The sequence below is a fragment of the Phoenix dactylifera genome, chromosome 2 (genome assembly GCF_051530095.1).
Source record: "Phoenix dactylifera cultivar Ajwa chromosome 2, Ajwa_hap1_PhDact_Kaust_v1.1, whole genome shotgun sequence".
Lineage (NCBI taxonomy): Eukaryota > Viridiplantae > Streptophyta > Magnoliopsida > Arecales > Arecaceae > Phoenix > Phoenix dactylifera.
Genome location: NC_143191.1, coordinates 47,386,228 through 47,405,415, shown reverse-complemented (window position 1 = coordinate 47,405,415; position 19,188 = coordinate 47,386,228). Strand labels below are relative to the sequence as shown.

Here is a 19,188-nt window from a genome sequence, read left to right as displayed (position 1 = left end):
ATCTTTTTGTGAAGAACAAAATATGGTGATAAATTATTCAGAATCCTCGTAGGTAAACGGTTTATTAAAAATACTGATGTTATGAAAGCATCAACCCAGTAATTATTCGGTAGGTGTGCTTTTGCTAAAAGAGATAAACCTATTTCTTGAATATGTCGATGTTTTCTCTCAGCAATGCCATTTTGCTGAGAGGTATGTGGACAAGTTAAACGATGAAGTATCCCGTGCGTTGATAAAAATTCTTTAAATTCGTTTGACAAATATTCTCCATCGTTATCTGATTGTAATTGCTGAATCTTACAAGTAAATAAATTTTCGACAAGAGCTTTATATTTTTGAAAGATAGAAAATACATCAGATTTATAACGCATGGGATACATCCATGTGAATCTGCTAAAATCATCGACAAATAAAACATAATAGCGGCAACCACCAATCGAGGTTACTGGGGATATCCAAACATCAGAATGGATGAGAGCTAAAGGTCTTGTAGATTGCCATGTGGAATCACTAAAGGGTAGGCGTTTAGCTTTTCCTAGTTGACAGGACTTACAAAAACTTAACTTATTGGCAGATTCCTTAACCGGCAGATAACCAAGTAAATGGTCTAAAGTTGATTTTGAAGGGTGTCCTAACCTATCATGCCAGTGATCCAATGTAGTCTTTATTCCCAGCTTTGCAATGAGACATCGAAGTTTATTTGAAGCACTCTTGTGTCCAACAAACGGATAAAGGCCATTCTCAACCAGCCCGTGGAGCAATAGTCGCCCTGTCTTGTTCTCCTTTACACAAAAATCAACCCCAGTCAGTATAAAGTAACAATCATTATCAAGACAAAATTTATTAATGGATAAAAGATTGGTGGAAGCATTTGGGCAGTGAAGGATGTTGTTAAGATTAAAGGATGATTTGCCAATGTTTATGGAGGTTGATCCAGTGTTTTGAATCACTAAACCTGAGCCATTGCCCACCGTGACAGTGTCTTGACCTTCGTAGGGCTGCTGGTTTGTCAAATTTGCAGCATTGGCGGTGATATGAGTGTTTGCCCCACTATCAGCATACCAAACTTGTTGATCATAAGTGTTGGTGGCCTCTGCTGCCATGGCTGCAAGATCAACTGGTGGTAACCTTCCCTGAAAAGAAAAATCAAAACGGTGATAACAATCTAGTGCAGTGTGTCCACGCTTGCCACAGATTTGGCAAACTGGTCTGTCATTGTTGGCCTGGATTGGACGAGTAGCACTGGTAGCGTTGTTAGAACCATGGTTTTGATTAGGTGCAGGCTGCTGCTGAAACTTGGGAAGGTTGTTATGAGGCTTTGGTTTCTTCATGAACTGCTATCCTCTAGTCTTTGTAGCTGCAAAAGCAAAATGATTATCCGGAGCTTGAAGGTTTTGAGCATCAAGGAGGGTCTCGAAGCTCAATAACTCAGCCTGAAAATCATCAATGCTAAATTCCTTTTCACGGCACGCAAAATTGAATGAAGTTATAAATGGAGTGAAATTGGATTTCAATCCATCAAGGAGGAAACTGATCAGATCCTAATCATCAACAGGTTTTCCAGCGGCTGTAAGTTGATCAGCAAGTCCTTTTGCCTCTTCAAGAAAATCAGCACAAGATCGATTTCCCTGAGTAATGGTCTGTAATTGTCTCTTGAGGAGAGCAATTCGAGACCTAGATGTAGAGGAAAATCTGGTTTGAAGGGAGTCCCAAACCTGTTTGGATGTCTTCATACCATAGACAGAAGATACTAGCTTTTCTGTAATTGAAGCTAGTAACCAACTTTAGACACAGGTGTCTTTCTTGAACCACACTGCGTAAGCTGGGTTTGATGTTCCATCTGGAAGAGTTTTTGCTGGAGCAGGATCAGCTCCATCCATGCTGCCAACAAGATCGTGGCTCCTCAGAAAGACAAGGAATTGGATGCTCCATGGCAGATAATTGGAGCCGACCAATTTGTGAGACTCAGGTTGAGAATTTGTCTGAATGGATGGATTTGGTAGGTTGGTAGATTCGAGTGAGGCCATTGGACTTGTGTTTTGATGTTTTGGTGCGGAAGCGTATTGACTAGGATTAGGCGTTTGCCTTTGAGGGCTCTGATACCAAGAAAGAAACGAGCATAAAAGGAAGAGATAGTTTTGAATTGTTTGGCTTGATTACTATTTGCTTGTATCTCAGTTCAATATATAGATATTACAAGTAACAGAATTCAGTATCTAAAGGAGTATAGTTAGGATTCACAATAGCTACATTTGTTACAGACGTTAGGAAGAGTTCGAATCTGTCAAACTGATTGAGATGACAAAACTGATTGAGATTTTTCTGCATAATTTTTGCATTACTCCCTGACTGGGTCTTGTGATACTCTAACAGAGGCTAGGGTTCTTTCTAGCCTTTGCCATCTTTCCACTATGGAAGTTGTTGAGGTAAAAGATTTCCACCATGGGGAGTTTTTTTTTAAAAAAAATTGCCTAGGGGTTTTGAGCCAGTCTCAAAAATGGTTGGTTCAGTGGACCCAGCCATCACAATCCCTACTTTTTAATTTTATGTTACCCCAACCTTTGAGGGTTAATTCTTCTAAAATCAAACCTCCCTCCTCTTGCCCAAGTAGCAAGGGATGTCACCATTTGAGCAAGCACATTGTGATTAGTTATTTAATAACTTGAAAATAATTATGGGAGTCAAGTAATGCTACAAGGCTCCCATTATGTGCGCACAAATAGTTCTTTCATCACATGGCACAAGGAGATTGGTGCAACTCATACCTTTGTTGCTATATATGGCAGGCCGATTGCAAAGTCAGCATTTGTAGGTGTGAGGAGCTTTTCGTCTGTGCATAATTAATTAGCAACCCATGCATTTTTTAAGTATCATATTATTAAAATATATTTTCTAATCATAAATCGCTCTTGCAGCAATCAAACATATAACTAATCATTTATATAAAAAATAATACCTCACGAATAAAAAAAAATAATGCAGAAGCAACCTGCACGACTCGAGATTATCGGATACAATTTCTACATATACCAACTCTTTTTACGGTGTCTAGAGTAACTCGATGCACTTAAGTTTTACATAAAAAAACTTGATCAATTGAAGGAAAGAATTAGGAATATCTAATTGCTAAAAGATTGTGTAATTTCTACTGGAGAGATCGTTTATGGGATACTGGATAAGGTAAGAAAACTAATTAGGAGCTAAACTTTTAATAGAATGAAAAGTAGCGAACTAATAAGCTCGAGAATTCCCGGTTACAGCCTGCAGGACCGTCGAACTGTCAGCTGCAGGAGCAGAGCTTGGGCAGCGTGAAAGAGTATTTTTTTTTTGCGAGCCGGAGATTGAGGGTGGAGCACATCATCGTGGAAGGCTCGACTATGATGATAAATTGGATACGAGAAAAGAGGTGGAGGAGGGATGCGAGCCCTCTACTCCATGATATTCGGCAAATAATGGAAGGATGTAGGCGCCTTTCAAATAGTACATGTCTACCGAAAGGTGAACCGAACCGCTGATTGGGTTGCTATCTATGCAGCTCAGCATTCCAAAGAGGTTCTCTGGACTTATCAGGGGCTCCTTCTGCACCGCTGTGTCAGGTTCTTGCTCTTGATTCGGTTAGCTGCATTTATACTAGAGTAGGATGAGCAGCTATTGTACCAAAATAAATAAATAAATAAATAGATAGAGAGGCCCAAAGGGATGTATACTTTGTAAAATGGGACAGGTTATTTATCAAATCCTTTCTCTTATATAAAGCCCTTCGTTCCGTTCGGCCCCGAGCAGGAGGACTAGTGCGCCCATGGCGGTCTCTCTGAGGCGCTTCTACTCCTTCCATCTCTTCTTCGAGGGTTCTTGGCGTCCTTTCTCCCCTCAAATTCCTCCAACATTCCCTCCCCTTCCGCGATCTAGCTCGTCCGCCGATGCCGAGATGTCCCACGGAGACGCCGCCGCCCTCCACCACTCCTCCCAGCCGGACTTCGACGATATCGCGAACCTCATCAACGCCAGCGTCCAGTCCAGCCCAGCCACCGTCCTCCCTGCTCGGTCCCCCAGCCCTCCCCGCGCCTCCATCCCCGTCTTCTCCTTCCCCTTCGTCCCCTCCGGTCTCCCACCGCTGCCCTTCTCCAACAAAAAGCCGCTGCCAGCTCCCCCGCCGCCTTCCGGGGCCTGTCCTTCCCTTCCGGATTCGCTCGCTAGGGCATCGCCGCCGATGGATTCGGACCGCCACCCAGCACGCTGGCGGGGCCCGTCTGGGACACCGTCAAGAGGGATCTGACCCGGATCGTGACCAATCTGAAGCCGGTGGTGCTCCCGAACCCTAACCGGGAGGATCCGGGGAAGGCTTTCAGGGATTGGGACCTGTGGGGGCCCTTCTTCTTCATCGTATTTCTTGGGCTCATTCTATCTTGGTCGGCCTCGGTGAGAAAGGTACCAAGAAGCGCAGATTATTATATGTTTTCTTTCCTGATTGTTTCCATCTATTACATATTTGTTATTAGGATCTTGGAAGAACACAAGGACCCTCGTCGAATGTAGCCATATGTTAAAAGAGAAATGGAGTATTAATCAATGTTTGCAAATTGGGCTCTTAGTTCGTTCCAGTCATCGCATATGTCTCCTAGATCTTGGATGAATACAGCGCTGCTTTCATATGATATTACCACTCATAAAAATAAAGTTTCCAAGCTAGAGTCTTGATGGAATAGTATGTCTTGAACAATGATTAAGCGACAAGGTTGGTAAAGGAAGAATTATATTAGGATACCGAAACTGTCAAATGAAGGTTTATGTGCAAAACTGGCGATTCTTGGATGTGAATTTAGTTCTGATAGGGTTGGCTTTTTCATGGAACGGATGTTCTCCGACATGGTTGGTTGAAAGTTCTATTTTCTATTATAGGAGGTAAAGAAACTAAGGAAGAGTGATAATGAAATGGTTTCTTTGATGGTTAACTTTGATCATTTGATGAGACTTGATATTGCCTATATCTGATCATTTTTTTCTTCTTTTTAATTTCTTGGTACAGAATCGAGGCCGTCAACTTTTCTAGCTTGGATGCATGTGGTTGTGCATCCTGAGTTAGAGAGTTGGATTAAGGGTGTACTTACACAAAGGAGATGGAATCTACCAACTTATCATTTTAGAGCGTTTTTTAGATTGTGGAAAGGAAGTCTGAAAATTTGAAGAAAAGAGGCATTTGAGAGCTTGATTAAAATTTAAGCAAATCAAATGTAAGAACAAATATGTGCCTCTGATGGAGAGAGGAGATGGGAATCTGATAGCAATTAAGGAAATTTGAAGTGTGTTATAAGTATGAGAAGAAAGGGTGAAGAATTGGTTTGGAGATTTTATATAATAATGGTTTGGTTGAGGGGCAGGGATCAATTTGCCAACTTATTTTACAAAACGGCAAATGAGAGGAGAAGAATTAATTTTATATAAGATAGGAGAAAGCAATGTTATAGAAGATAATAAATTACTATAGGTGGTTGCCTTTTTAGTTGATGCTTAGAAACACGAAGATCATTCTTAGCCCAACTTTGGTTTTGCCTGATTAATTACATGAGCTTGCCTGCATATGTTTGGAACAACCTTCAGAAGGCATCCCACAATGGGAAAAACTTGTATTAAGAAGAGATCAAAGTTAGCGTTGTGTAATTTAGCTTTAGGAGGACAAAACATTTTCAGGTAACATCTTTGTGACTTTGCAAGGAAGGTTTCATGTTACGTTTGAATAGGGGTGAAGTTTGTTCAGGTATGGCATAATTTTGTAAATAGGTGAACCCAACTTAACCCATTTATTAAATGGGTTAGGTTTAGGTTTAGTGTCCTAACCCGTATGACTTGTTTTGACTCATTTAATAATTAGGTCAGGTGGATATAGTTATGACCCGCCATTTAAAACTTGTTCAACCCTTTAAAAACCCATTTAACTTGGATATGTTTGTTAAACAGGTTATGCAGGTTGGCTTGAATTTGGATTTGCCTGCTTAATAAATAGATCAGATTTGAGTTGACCATTGTCTAACCTGACCCATACCCGACTAGTTTTGAAGTTTCTTAATTGTTCTTTTGGCAAGGTGAAGGATTGGTGTTACTTGTTAGTGTGGAACAGGTGGTGAGAGGGTTAAAGAAGTTAAAAAGGTTTAGCATTTCGCCTTCTTGCTCAACAAATAATATAAAAAAGGGTTTTTTGCATGAATAGAGAGGAGAGATTCAGAAGATGGATCGAGTCCACGATCGAATTCGGAAGAGGAGAGATTTGGAAGTAGCGAGGATTTTTTTTTACCGTTTGTTTTGGGGGATCATGAAAACAGGGCATTGCGGGGGGAAGAAGGCGATCGCGATCGTGAGCAGGATCGTGATTCCCAGCGGGAACAGAAAAGTAATTTCAAAATCCTATTTTATTTTTAATTAAAATAATATTGTTTTCATTAATGGTGTTAGAAGAACCGTTATATTACGGCATTTGTGCAAAAGCAGTGTTTTATGAGGGTATAGATATAAATATAAATTTTAAGAGGGTATTCGTGCAAATTTGAATTTTTAGAAGGGTATTTATGCAAAAAACCCTATAAAAAAATGGATGTTTCAGAAAACCAAGTGTTGATATTTCCAGGATGTTTGAAGATGCATTATGTGGTTTGCTGTACATCAAAGCAATGAGGATGTCATTCTCCTTAGGTCTGAATTATATGGACATTAGCTGTTCCTGTGTTCTCTTTCTTTTACTCCGTAGTTTATATCTTGCTTTTCCATTATACCTTGCTAAGGAAATTGCAGCTTCTTGCACTTTCTCCTTGATTGCTTAATTTTTTATATGATATTAAATCCCCTCTTTTTAGGTTTGACTCATATGGACATTAGCTATTCTTGTTTTTCTCTCTTTTGCTCTGTAATTTATATCTTTTCCATTCTACCTTGTTAAGGAAATTTCAGGCATCTTGCTCTTTCTCCTTGATTGCTTCAGTTTTTATTTATTTAGTATGATGTTAATTCCCCATTGTTATTAGCATCATGTTTGATTCCTGATCTTTTGAACTTTACATGAGAAGAGTTTGGTTTTCATATACGCTCTTAGAAAGCTAAATCTGGTTTTTGGCGACTTTCATTTAAGTAGCCAGACCTTTTGGTACCCTTTCCTAGGTTTAGTTCTTAAAAGATTTGTCTTGGACAAGTTAACTTGCTTCCTCACTGAGGTGCTCCTTGTTATAATGTGTAGGCCATTTCAATAGCATCAGTTGCTTAAGTGATTGATAATCTTGAGCAACAGCCCAAGGATCAAAAGAAGATGCATGTTTCCCTTTGGGTGCGCTCTTAGTTCTTTTATACACTGACAGTCGATGGCAAGGGGAGCAAGAATCACAAGTTGATAGTTCAATGCCTTCTTTGAAATGAGTTGACCATCTAACATGTCATAGTTTGCTTAGGTGCTTTTCAAACCTTGAGGAAGGGTTTAAAGAAGATGAATGATGCCATTTTTGGTGCGAGATTAATGCTTTGCTTTAAGAAGTCTTTTCGAATTAGTTCCGCTTTTAGGGTCTGGATTGTAAGTTTATTTTCTTGCAGAATATCTTATTTTCTTTGATTTTCTTGTTATACTTTTCCTTAATTATTAGGTTGTATATCTTGAGGACTCACTTTCAGAACTTGAACACATGTTAGCAGGAAATTTTTTTCTACTAGCAGGTTTCCTTTACTAGTTTTGTTAAATCTGAACCCTTGGGTTTGATTTGGAGCTTTGTGAAGATGAACTTGAGAGGTAACCGCATCATGGGGCTTGACCTTAAGGAAAAGGAGTTGGGCCCTTTGCTGGTGTAGGTTATTTTCTTGATAGTGTGTAAGTTAATTGGAAGGGTGTAAAATTTCATAGAATAATTTTGAGTTTTGCCTTGGAGTATTGTATGCACCTTGGAGTGTTCTATTTTTCTACATTTTTTTTGGCTTGAATTATTGAACTCTATGTAAAGTTTCAGTAAGTTGTTAATCATCAGAGATAAGGCAATGGTACCAGTGTTGTCAAAGGTGCTCTAGGCACTTTGCTGTGCACTCGGACAAGGTGAGAAAATCCCTGAATGCCTCAATGAAACCCCAGCTAAGGCAGGTTTACTAACACGACGCCAAGGCAAGTGCTTGGGACAGAGCAAGAGGCATTTGGGCAAGTGCCTCTCCAATGTCTAACCCTGTTCTTCCTGTCTTGCTTCACCCATTCTGTCAAAAGCTTTTTAGCTCGATTCTGATACTAAGTTTGGTCTATTTGAGCCCTTGTAAATAAAGGACTATTCTAGGATGTTCAATGGGTTAGTGATTTGTGTATGTGTTTCTTCGAACCATGAAAGATATTTTGGGAAGTGGTATTTTGCTGTTATGTTTGAACTTTAAAGCTATTTCAAGAGCTCTAGTGGTTTAGTTTTGCTGACTTTTGTTTAAAATACATTGTGGCAAGTGGTGCTTTGATGCTGTGTTGAAAGATGTGAAACATAATATAAAATGTTCAAAATTATCACGATTTATGATGTTGAAACTTGAATAAGTAATCTTATAGTGCAACTGTTAAACTTTTTATGGATTAGCATGTTGCTCTCTTTAGGCAAATGCCTTTATGGCGTCTAGTGTCTCGGGCAATATGAGGGTCTTATTGTTTTGAGGATGCCTTTTGCTTTTGTCAATGATGGGGATATCAAAGCCTTTCATTCAGATGATCTAGAGCCCCCGGATTGAATCAGATTCGGATTGGGTCCATTTGAGTCCGAGTCATTTTCTTTTATTGCATTATTTGCTTTTGTCTTAGTCAAGTCAATTTGGTCAGTTGTTTTGTTATTAGACTAGTCAATTGGATTTATGTAATTGGATCAATTTAAATTTAGTCGGTGTCAATTGATTGATTTGGTCAATTGATTACTTAACTTAGTCAAGATATAAGGTCTATATAAAAACCACCCCTCTCATGTATGAGGCAATAGATGATTGAATGAAAAAATCTTAGCCTTCCTCTTGTTCTTCTTCTTCCTCCTCTTTTCTTCTTCTTCCTGCGTCTCTATAACCTCTTTTTCCTTCTCTCCCTTGTTCCTCCTTCTCCTCTTCTCCTGCAGTGTCCGTCATCAGTCAACTTTGCACTAGTGGAATCTTCTTTTTATTCTTTATATGTTGAAGAGTGTGACCATTTAAACTATGTTGATCAGTGTTCATCGTACCGCCCCGAGCCATTCGGTTCTAAGCGTACTGAATCATACCAAGGGTGAACCAGCATGGTTTCATCCCTTGGTTTGAGCAATCAGGTGAGGGAGGGAGAGAGAAGGAGAGAGAGGGAAGGAGAGAGGGGGGAGAGAGAGAGGCCGATAGAGACCCTTTCACTGCTCAGAAAGAGGGAGAGAGGGCTTGGAAGCCCCCTCCTCCGCATTTCATTTCGAAACTTGAAACAGGGGATCCTATTTTTTTTCCATTTTTCAACTGAAAGCAGCAAATGGTTTGCCGACTTGCTTCAATGAAGTCTGCAAACTATTTGTGGACTTCAATTCATTTTTTTTAAAAAAAAATACAGTTCATCCCCATACCATATCATTCTGGTTGCCTACTGGTATAGGTCCCAATACCGGTTCGGCAAACCTTGATGTTAATCACTAGAATTTGTCTTCATTTTGTGAGCCCAACTATCTTGGAGTCTGAACCATTTTGTAACTGAGTGGGTTTTTTCATGGGCCTAGACAGGTCAGTGAATAGAACTGAGTTGGCTGCATGGGCTTAGATCAAGCATATCAGGCCAATAGGGAATTAAAAGTCATGGGAGGTTGGTTCCAAGATGTTCCCAATTCATTTTTTTTTTCTTTTAGAATTTTATTATGCATGCATCTGAATGATGTTTGAATTTCTGACCAGGTCATGGGAGGTTGGTTCCAAGATGTTCCCAATTCATTTTTTTTTTCTTTTAGAAATTTATTATGCATGCATCTGAATGATTTTTGAATTCCTGACCAGTATCAGGATACTGCTGTCACTTTAATTCACACCCTCGGGCACCTTGTCACCAATGACCAATTATCTTCTCACACATTGTCTCCTCTAATTAATCTTTCTCCAAGAGTTCTGCTTTTTATTCACAATCTGCAGCATGATGAATTGAGCATGAAGTAAGGTGACATCAATTCAGGCATATGTAATGCTGTTAGAGTGGTTCATAAATATGGTGGTTGCTTGTCATTGGCAATCTATCATGTAGATGATTGTTGTGGAACATGACTTGTTTATGTCATAACGAGGTTTGCCATTGTGGTTCCTATATTATATTGGATAATTGTTTGTTGGTCTATGCGTCCCATATGAAAATCTATTGAGACAATTGGTTGGTGAGTGTTAATTACTTGATTGTGTCTAATGCATCTAGTAACCTGAAAGTATCACAAATTTTAGTATCTTTGGAAGGCAACAATGCAGTTCTCTACTTTTTAACACTGATGCTGATGTTTGTCTACGGTCATACAAGCATATTTGTCCACTATTCTCTAATGAATATCAGTAGAAGCTTATGGAGACACTCCTGCAGGATATGCTGTCTTTGCTTCTCTTCATAAACATTGTTCTACCGGTCATAAAGGGTATGCTTTTAATTAAAGGGGATATATTGTATAATCCTCTTAGTATTTCAATATCAAAAGACAAGTCAACAATATGGTGCACTCAAACATGCTCTGTGGCAATTATCTTTAAGCATATCCTGGTTAAATTTTTAATTGGTACAATCAGTATTAACCAAATAGCTTTCTTATTCACCAACAATAGTTCATTTTTTTTTAATTTTACATAGTACTTTGACTGTAATCTTGTATGACGTGCATCCTTTCTTTATAGCCACACAGCATGCCTTCACCTAACAGTTCTTTTTATTCTACCCATTCCCATTGTTTCTTCTAGTGATTCAGAAGAATATTGTTCAGGTGTCTAGTTGCACTTTTCGTCTAATTTTTATCAATTTCTCTTCGTATGCAATTCATGAAGTGATATCTATATCAGCTTTAAAGTTCAAGTTATTTTTTATGGAATTCTTTTGATATGCAACTTATGTTGATGGTGAACATGTGTTTCTGGTTAGAAAAATAATAGAAAAATGTTGTATACAAGTCATAATTGCTACGAGGGGAAATGGATGCAGGAAACAACATGGTTTTAAGTCACGTGGGACGGGGGTGTCCCAGTTTCTTCACAGAATGGGACGCCCCACTATCCCGCCTCGTCTTGATGGCAGTCTCAATCAAGTCCCATAGGCACTCTCTGCCCCTCTCCCCTTCTTTCCTTTTCTTTCCTTTTCTTTCTTTCTTTCTTTTTCTTCTTTCCTTACTTTCTTCCTTCTTTCCTCTTTTTTCCTTACCTTCCTCTCTTTCCTTTTTCTTCTTCTTTCTTTTCCTTATCCTTATCCTTTCCTTTGCTTCCTTCTTTCTTTCTCTTTCCTTTCTTCCTTCTCTCCTTCATTTCATTCATTTTCTTCTCCCTTCCTCTCTTTCTTTCCTTTTTCTTCTTCTTTCCTTTCACCTTTTCTTTTCTTCTTGTTTCCTTTCTTTCATTCATTTTTTTCTTCTTCTTTTCCCCATGTGGGTCAGTTTTGCAGTTCTGACTCCATTCCAATCCCATTTTCTTACAAGAATTGGACGGAACGGCTGGGACGCTCCCTGTCCCACCGGAACATAGAACCTTGGGAAATGATATTGAGATGGGAAACAGGAAAAAATGCTTAAAAAATTGCAGTGCGGGAAACAAGTAGTTATACATACATATATATCTTTATGTGTGTATATAACAAATATGTCAAAGAGAGAGACTAGAGAAATTAGTAATAATGGAAGAAAATACACAATTAATATGTAATTTCTTGATGGAGCCAAAGAAGATTTAGTGCCAAGGAGCATTGCTGAAATTGTGTATCAAGTAGGTAACTTTTTAGGATCTAGATTCTTTCCGGTCTCGACTTGGCATGGAAAGGGCTTGTCTTCCAATCGTGGCCATCCATCATTGGCATGATGACTGTGATTGAGTGGGGTCCATAAGCATGCTACCTCATGTTCTGCTATGGACTCCATCCAATCACGGCCGTCGTACCAGTCACGGATGGCTTAGTCGGAAGACACGGCCTCTTCCATCCAAGTCGAGTTTGGAGAGGATCCCGTCCAACTTTTTATAAAGAAGCTTTCTTTTTTGCCTTGTATGTTAGGATTCCCTTGTTTGCCTACCTTCATCCCCTATTTAATTAGAAAATTTACATCTTGGTATTTCTAGAAGTAGAAACGGAGAAGAGCATGAATTTTCTTTTTTGAGAGGAAGAGAGGACTGCAAAATTGGACTGGCTACATTCATGAACAAGGTTTGTTTGCCCCGAGTTTCCCACATGATCTCATCTGATTACATGTCTTGTGATAACTATAAAACACTGTTCAATTCGATCCCAATACATTTCCCAAGTGATCTCAACCAGTCATCCGTATGTGACATGATGGGAAAAACTACGGTCTGGGAAACATGTTTCCTGGCTTCTGCATATGAATTGCATAATTACTTACAGTTTTTAAAAAGGTCAGATGAAGAGCAGCAGGTACTGGTCTGCCATTGGGGCAAAAGCATTTGCAAGAAATGGGGCAAAAGTACTGGTCTGCTATTGGGGCAAAAGCATTTGCAAGAACATACAAACTTTCCATTTGTTTATTCTGCATGTTGATGTTAGCTGCATTAGTCCCTTCATTCTAGTCTCGTGATCATCCTCATGCTCATATATCATCTTTGCACCTCCTTTCCAAATTCTATTTCTTTCCTTTCCCTTCTGTCTGCATGCCTACACCGGTATTCCCTTTGGTCTTGGATCTGATTCTTTTTTTGTTTGCCACCTTTGATCATTCTCTTGATATCCATTTTCTATCTGTTTCCCTTCAAGAAGGAAATTCTGGCCAAATACTTGAATGCGATGAGGTTGGTAGTTTGGAGTATTAAGGGCTGTGTTGGAGCAGGTAACAAGGTTGCAGATAGGGTAGTGATGATGGTGCTGGAAGTGAAGCAGGTGGTAGGGGCAGGGCATGCCTTCAGCTGTCTGCAGGTAGGGCTTAACACCCTACAACATTTTATGCTATTGATCTAGGGGAGCGGATTTTAAGAGAATTCTCAGTAATTATTTTTTATTTGCAGTATTTATTTTTCCTAAGAGTAGCTGCCAGTCCGAGGTGTTTGGTGTCGCATTTGCAGTGCTTGCAGCTGGCTCCATAATTCTGATATTGAATGTTTTGCTGCTGGTAAGCATCTCTTTTATTATTAAATTCTGTTTATCTGCAGACATCTAATTACCTCACTAGTGTTTTATTACAGGTTGGGCACATCATCTTCTTTAGAGTATCAGTCTTCTGCGATATTGCCTGTTTCCTCTGGACGTTGGAGCTCTAATCTGTTTGCTGGGAATCAATGTCATCATCAAGATGTTGGTGGTGTTGGTAATGTGGTCATGGAGTTCCTGGGCTGCATAACCTTTCATGATCAGTTTTTATTTTGTATATCTCTGTCGGCTTTCTGATCAGTGCCATTGATTGGGGCAACAAGGAGCTGACCGCTGCAGTGCCAAGGAGCTGGGCTGCACACACTTTGTGCTCCTTGGTGTCTTAACTTCGATCAAAATTTAGAGTCACGTACATGGTAACAACCATGTCAATTGCTTCTTTTTTTTTTTTTTGATCATATTTATTTATTTTAACAGATTAGAGGAAAAAAATATGCTCTCTTTGGCTTAAAATTGTGAAGTATTTGGTATCTGTTTGTGACTTTGCAAATCCATTTTTTGTACGGTCCAGGAAGCTTCCACATATTAGTTATTACAATGAAGCAGCAAAGAAAAGCCATTTGAAGGTTTGTAAAACTAGCATTTTGGAAAATTTCTTGCACGACATGAGGTTGTAATCTTACATTCTAGTTTGCTTTTTAGTTTTTTCTTGTTTGTTGTTGCTGCCAAACAAGTAAAGCTTAGCTAAGATTGTCTATGCAATTGCCGATGTTACGCACTAACTCCAAACTAGTATCCCTTTTGCTGTCTATAACACCTACGGAGTTAATGCTTGATAGACTGGTGTGCCGTTCGGAATGATTACGAGAAGTCAGTCTAGGGATTGTGTATCGAAATAGAGTGTTGTTATAGGGAGGTTTTGGGATAAAAGCTACACAAGTATTGCTGTATGTTTTACTTGGTCCTCAGCCAGTGAATACTTTAATGCGTGCATCTGAACCTTGATTAGAGGAGCGCTGGCTGATATATTGTGATTCGTGCATAGCTGGATTATTCTCTGAATTACTTCCGGTGAGCTATTTGGGTACTTGCATGGAAAAGTGAGAAGCATATGTGTGGCCCTTAAATAATAAGTTAGATCGAAGAATTGAATCCTAAAAAACCTATATGTGCGTTTGGACCGGCGCCGGTGGATCCAGGTGGCTTTTTTGTCCTTGTGCAACATTACAGGGTGGAAAAGGAATCGCAACTAATAATGAAGGAGTGGAAGGTAGGATATGTGCCTTTCATTTCAGGAACTTGAGGCCAACACGTGAGGTTTCGGAGCCTTTCAACCTTCGCATTCTACTGCCTTCGGCTTACGGCCCTTTTCACTCTTCCTCAGTAGATTCGATTCTCTTCAAAAAGAAACAATAAGGTATCGGCTCGGAATACGTGCCCGCCGTGAGGAAGTGCGACGTAAAATATAAGGAGAGCGGGCTTTGTCCGGAGAGATGTTCTTTCGTCTTTCATTATGAGCGGGTAATTTTTATGGGCAACTTTCCAGAGAAAAGGACATCGTTCAAGCAAACCTAATGCCCATTTGGGATATTATAACGCGTTGGTGAGCAATTAATTATATGATCCAATGGATCCCAAGGCAATAAACATTAAAGGGAAGGGGATAGGGATTTTATATCAACTATCATCAACAGGGCTAGATCACAGGGTTATCAGTCCTTTCCTATTCCTTCTGTTGTTTCTTTCCCATCTGTAAGCCTCAAGGATATTGGGAACCGGGTCAAGGCAGGTTCTGAGCTGAAATTAATGGTCGTGGAGTTTTTTCAACGCTTTCAGCTTTTCTTCTTTATGCCACTGATCTTATGCTTGCGAAGCATACAATCTCTTGCTTCCTCAATGCCCGAGCCTATTTACCACAAAGAAAAATTCTGGGGCTAACCATAGGACTTATTTAATGGACTTGTCAAAATTTTCACCTACTCCCTCAAAGAACCCCCCCTGTATGGGGAGAAAGGAGCGGTTCCTTGTGGTCCAAGGCTTGCTAGCCCATACACTTGCATGGGGGTTTTACTTGCATGGGGACAATGATGAGAGAAGCCTGGGAAAGAACCCCCAAAAGATACTGGTGATAGAGAGGAAGGGGGCATTGGTTAGAGAGCTCTTGAGAGAGAATGCAGGGGAGGAAGAAGAGCGGATGATGATGATATCATCATCTCTGGTTGATGTGAAAGGCCGTATTGGTAACAGCTAAGACGCATATCTAACCTTAAGAATTCCCCTTAAATCTATTAAATAATTAGGAGTCAAACTAAGCGATTAGAAGTTGGAATCCAAAAAGACCTATTTTAACTTGGTTGCGTACTATAAACAGTCCAAGTCCTAGCTGCTTTTCCTATTGGGTCAGGCGACATGGTCGAAACGATTCATTTGTCTGAATCAATCACATAAACCAATAGGCCTTTTGGTCAGGCGACATGGTCGAAACGATTCATTTGTCTGAATCAATCACATAACCAATAGGCCTTTTGGTCAGGCAGGCGACGCGGTTGAAACGGTTCATTTGTCTGAATCAATCACATAAAGCAATAGGTCTAGGCTATGAAGGCATAAGAAAATTTTCCCCTCGCGATGGTGATTATTGACTAATCCTTGGCAGGGCCATCCTTCAAGGTTAAAGAGAAACCTCGAAAGGTGGCCTAATGGAGGCAATTAAAATATAAAACAGGGGCATGTTACCGGGGACGGACAAAACAGGGACACGGACGTTGTTACCTCCCTTACACCTCGAAACCGATACGAGAATGCTGTTGCATGCAGTGGCCACCAACCAGAACAATCTCGCCTGGCACCTGCAAAAGGAACAGATAGCCCCTAAATGCCCAAGTTTTCTGCATTAATAGCGCCGGGTAGCAGGAAACGAGAGGGAAAAGACGGGCTTGATGAGCGCATAAGGTCGTTTTCTTGTATTTCATTTAAGGAGTACTAAAAAAAAAACAGGGACGGAAAGGTTTCATTACATCCTTAGCTAATCTCTACATATCACGCGTTTCATTAACACTCGCCATTTTCTCTGGCGCCAAAAACAGGAAGTAAGACCCGGGGGTGGGGTAGGGGAAGACAAACACAGAGAGAGAGAGAGAGAGAGAGAGAGAGAGAGAGATGGATGGATAGATAAATAGGGAGATAGGTGGCGGACAAAGAAGCTTGAACAGGTGAAGGGGAAGGGAGAAGAAGATTGCAAAGGCCACAGAGCTAGAGAGAGACCTTGGCCGCAGAGTACGGTGCATGCTTGTATTCCCTGCCTTCCACCGTCAGTAATATTTCTTTTACCTTTTCTCTGCAAGCCCACATGCATCCATCTCTATCAAGTTCTACAACTTAGCGCCCACTTTTTCTATGAAAGAGATCTTTTAATTTTTCTGAATATTGCTACATGTTACCAGGTATGGCCTACTAAATCTCCCGGCCATTCACCGTCTTTTTTTCCTCCAGATCCTGAAATCATTCAAAATCTCTTGAAAAGGAGAGGCTCCCTATAAATTCCTCTCCCCTGCGAAGGAAGACACCATCTGATCCACTCCCCAACTTCTGAAGGCCCTGAGGTTCTCCTCTCCAACACACTATTATCTTTCTCTGTTGTATTATTTGTTCTCTTCCTCTGCTATCCTCTGGCCTACGTCCACCATTTGCCTTCCCTTTCTCTTCTCTCCTCAGAAAGAGCAATATTTTAAGGAAAAGAAGGAAAGGTCAGAACTAGAAGGAGAATCCCTCCATTTCAGCCAACGATGGATTTATAGCTTTTTCCTATCGCATAGTATAAGCCCTTCCTTTCTTATCCAATAAGAAAAGCTTTTTTTTTTTAATTTTTTTTGAGAAGAAAAAGCAGAAACCAGAGAGGAGATGAAGGAGTTCTGGACATCTCTGGCCTCGCTGATGGGGGTGTTCGCCTTCTGCCAGAGCCTCCTCCACGCCGTCTTCCCTCCGGAGCTCCGCTTCGCGACGGCGAAGCTCTTCAACCGCCTGTTCAACTGCTTCTCTTCCTACTGCTACTTCGACATCACCGAGATCGACGGCGTCAACACCAACGAGCTCTACAACGCCGTCCAGGTCTATCTCAGCTCCTCGGCGTCGGTCGCCGGCAGCCGCCTCTCCCTCACCCGCGCCCTCAACTCCTCTGCTTTCACCTTCGGTCTCTCCAACAACGACCGCCTCGTCGACACCTTCCGCGGCGCCACCGCCACCTGGGAGCACGTCGTCACCCAGCGCCAGGCCCAGACCTTCTCCTGGCGGCCCCTCCCCGATGAGAAGCGGGGCTTCACGCTCCGCATCGAGAAGAAGGACAAGCCCCTCATCCTCCAAGCCTACCTCGACCACATTATGGACACCGCCAACGACATCCGCCGCCGGAACCAGGACCGCCTCCTCTACACCAATTCGCGGGGCGGCGCCATGGACTCCCGCGGCCACCCCTGGGAGTCGGTGCCCTTCAAGCACCCCAGCACCTTCGACACCCTCGCCATGGATCCTTCCAAGAAGGAAGAGATCATGGCCGACCTCAGGGACTTCGCCGAGGGGAATGCATTCTATCAGAAAACAGGGCGGGCCTGGAAGAGAGGCTACTTGCTCTACGGCCCGCCCGGTACCGGCAAGTCGAGCATGATCGCCGCCATGGCCAATTTCCTCGGCTACGATATCTACGACCTCGAGCTCACTGAGGTGCACACCAACTCCGAGCTCAGGAAGCTCCTTATGAAGACCACCTCCAAGTCGATCATAGTCATCGAAGACATCGACTGCTCGATCAATCTGACCAACCGTAGCTCGAAGAAGCCGCCGAATGAGCCTCCATCCGAGTTCAGGGCCGGGCCCGGGGCCAGGACCGGGCCGGACGACGCGACGGCCAACTCGATCACCTTGTCCGGCTTGTTGAATTTTACTGATGGATTGTGGTCGTGCTGCGGGAGCGAGAGAATTTTCGTGTTCACGACGAACCGCATCGAGAAGCTCGACCCGGCGCTCCTGAGGTCGGGGAGGATGGACATGCACATCTTCATGAGCTACTGCTCCTTCCCGGCATTGAAGATTCTGATGAAGAATTACTTGGGATTCGACGACGGCGAATTGGATGGTGAAGAGGATGGGTTGCTGAAGCAGTTGGAGGAGGTGATCGATGAGGCGGAGATCACTCCGGCGGATGTTAGCGAGCTTCTGATAAAGAACCGGCGAAGGGAGAAGCGCGAGGCCATAAAAGAGCTCTTGGAAGTGCTGAAGAGCCGCCGCGTGGAGAAGAAGAAACCGGGAAGCCGTTCCGCAGCGGCGAGGAAGAAGCGTTTGAACGAGGAGTTGGAGGAGGAGGAGGAGGAGGAGGAGGAGGAGCAAGAAAAGAGGGCATTGGAGAGCCCGAAGGATGGAGGCGAAGCCATGGATATGTGCAACGGTAAAGAGGGGGGAGAGAAAGGGGATGAGAATTGAGAATTTGAGATCATTTGAAGGGTTTTTTTGTTTTCCTTTTTCTTTTTAACCAAAAAAAAAAAAAAAACTAGCTGATGCGGGAAGGGTAAAAAGGCTGCAGCCTCTTCAAAAGTTGGGCAGGAGTTTTCAAATCCTTGTTTGGTGGGCTTCTGGGAATGTGAAGACAGAACCTTCTCTCTTCTTGCTAGTTTCCTCTGTCCTCTTTCTCCCCTCTTAGAGACTGAAGAAATATATAATCTTTTATTTGGCATGTGGGTCCTTGTTGTTTTCTTTGCGTTCTTTCTTTTAATCCTCTGAGCAATCTGTTAGCTATCTGCATGATTTAAAGGGAATTAAATGCTGCACGCCCTTTTCAGACAGCCCATGGCCATGGCATGAACTTTTTCGTTTACAGAGTGCTACGATATTTGTTGATCCGGGAGATAATGACACTATCATTTTGCATACACGATGGGCTATCTTTATATTAAGGT

At 41.6% G+C, this 19,188-nt stretch overlaps 1 protein-coding gene, 1 non-coding gene and 1 pseudogene across 10 annotated transcripts; 2 read left to right on the top strand and 1 right to left on the bottom strand.

Annotated features, from left to right (window-relative positions):
• Positions 1 to 1,411: 1,411 nt before the first annotated feature.
• On the bottom strand, positions 1,412 to 1,556 carry LOC149768368 (small nucleolar RNA Z247). The gene has a single exon (XR_016399696.1). It is a non-coding gene; the product is annotated as a small nucleolar RNA Z247 (small nucleolar RNA).
• A 2,213-nt stretch (positions 1,557 to 3,769) lies between these two features.
• On the top strand, positions 3,770 to 14,173 carry LOC103722498 (protein YIP4b-like; annotated as a pseudogene). Its single transcript, XR_015975748.2, has 4 exons — positions 3,770 to 4,428; positions 12,914 to 13,072; positions 13,162 to 13,265; positions 13,339 to 14,173. The product of XR_015975748.2 is annotated as a protein YIP4b-like (transcript).
• A 2,105-nt stretch (positions 14,174 to 16,278) lies between these two features.
• LOC103722497 (P-loop containing nucleoside triphosphate hydrolases superfamily protein) lies at positions 16,279 to 18,965 on the top strand. 8 transcript variants are annotated; one of them, XM_039125670.3, is made up of 3 exons: positions 16,279 to 16,553; positions 16,736 to 16,845; positions 17,121 to 18,965. In XM_039125670.3, exon 3 carries the CDS (start codon positions 17,144 to 17,146, stop codon positions 18,713 to 18,715), a length of 1,572 nt encoding a protein of 523 aa, XP_038981598.1. In that variant the 5' UTR covers positions 16,279 to 16,553; positions 16,736 to 16,845; positions 17,121 to 17,143; the 3' UTR covers positions 18,716 to 18,965. The 8 variants fall into 8 exon arrangements, with proteins under 8 accessions (XP_038981598.1, XP_088572821.1, XP_088572823.1 ...); XM_088716695.2 differs by having other exon boundaries at positions 16,687 to 16,845; XM_088716697.2 differs by having other exon boundaries at positions 16,279 to 16,557; positions 17,130 to 18,965.
• The last annotated feature ends 223 nt before the right edge of the window (positions 18,966 to 19,188 follow it).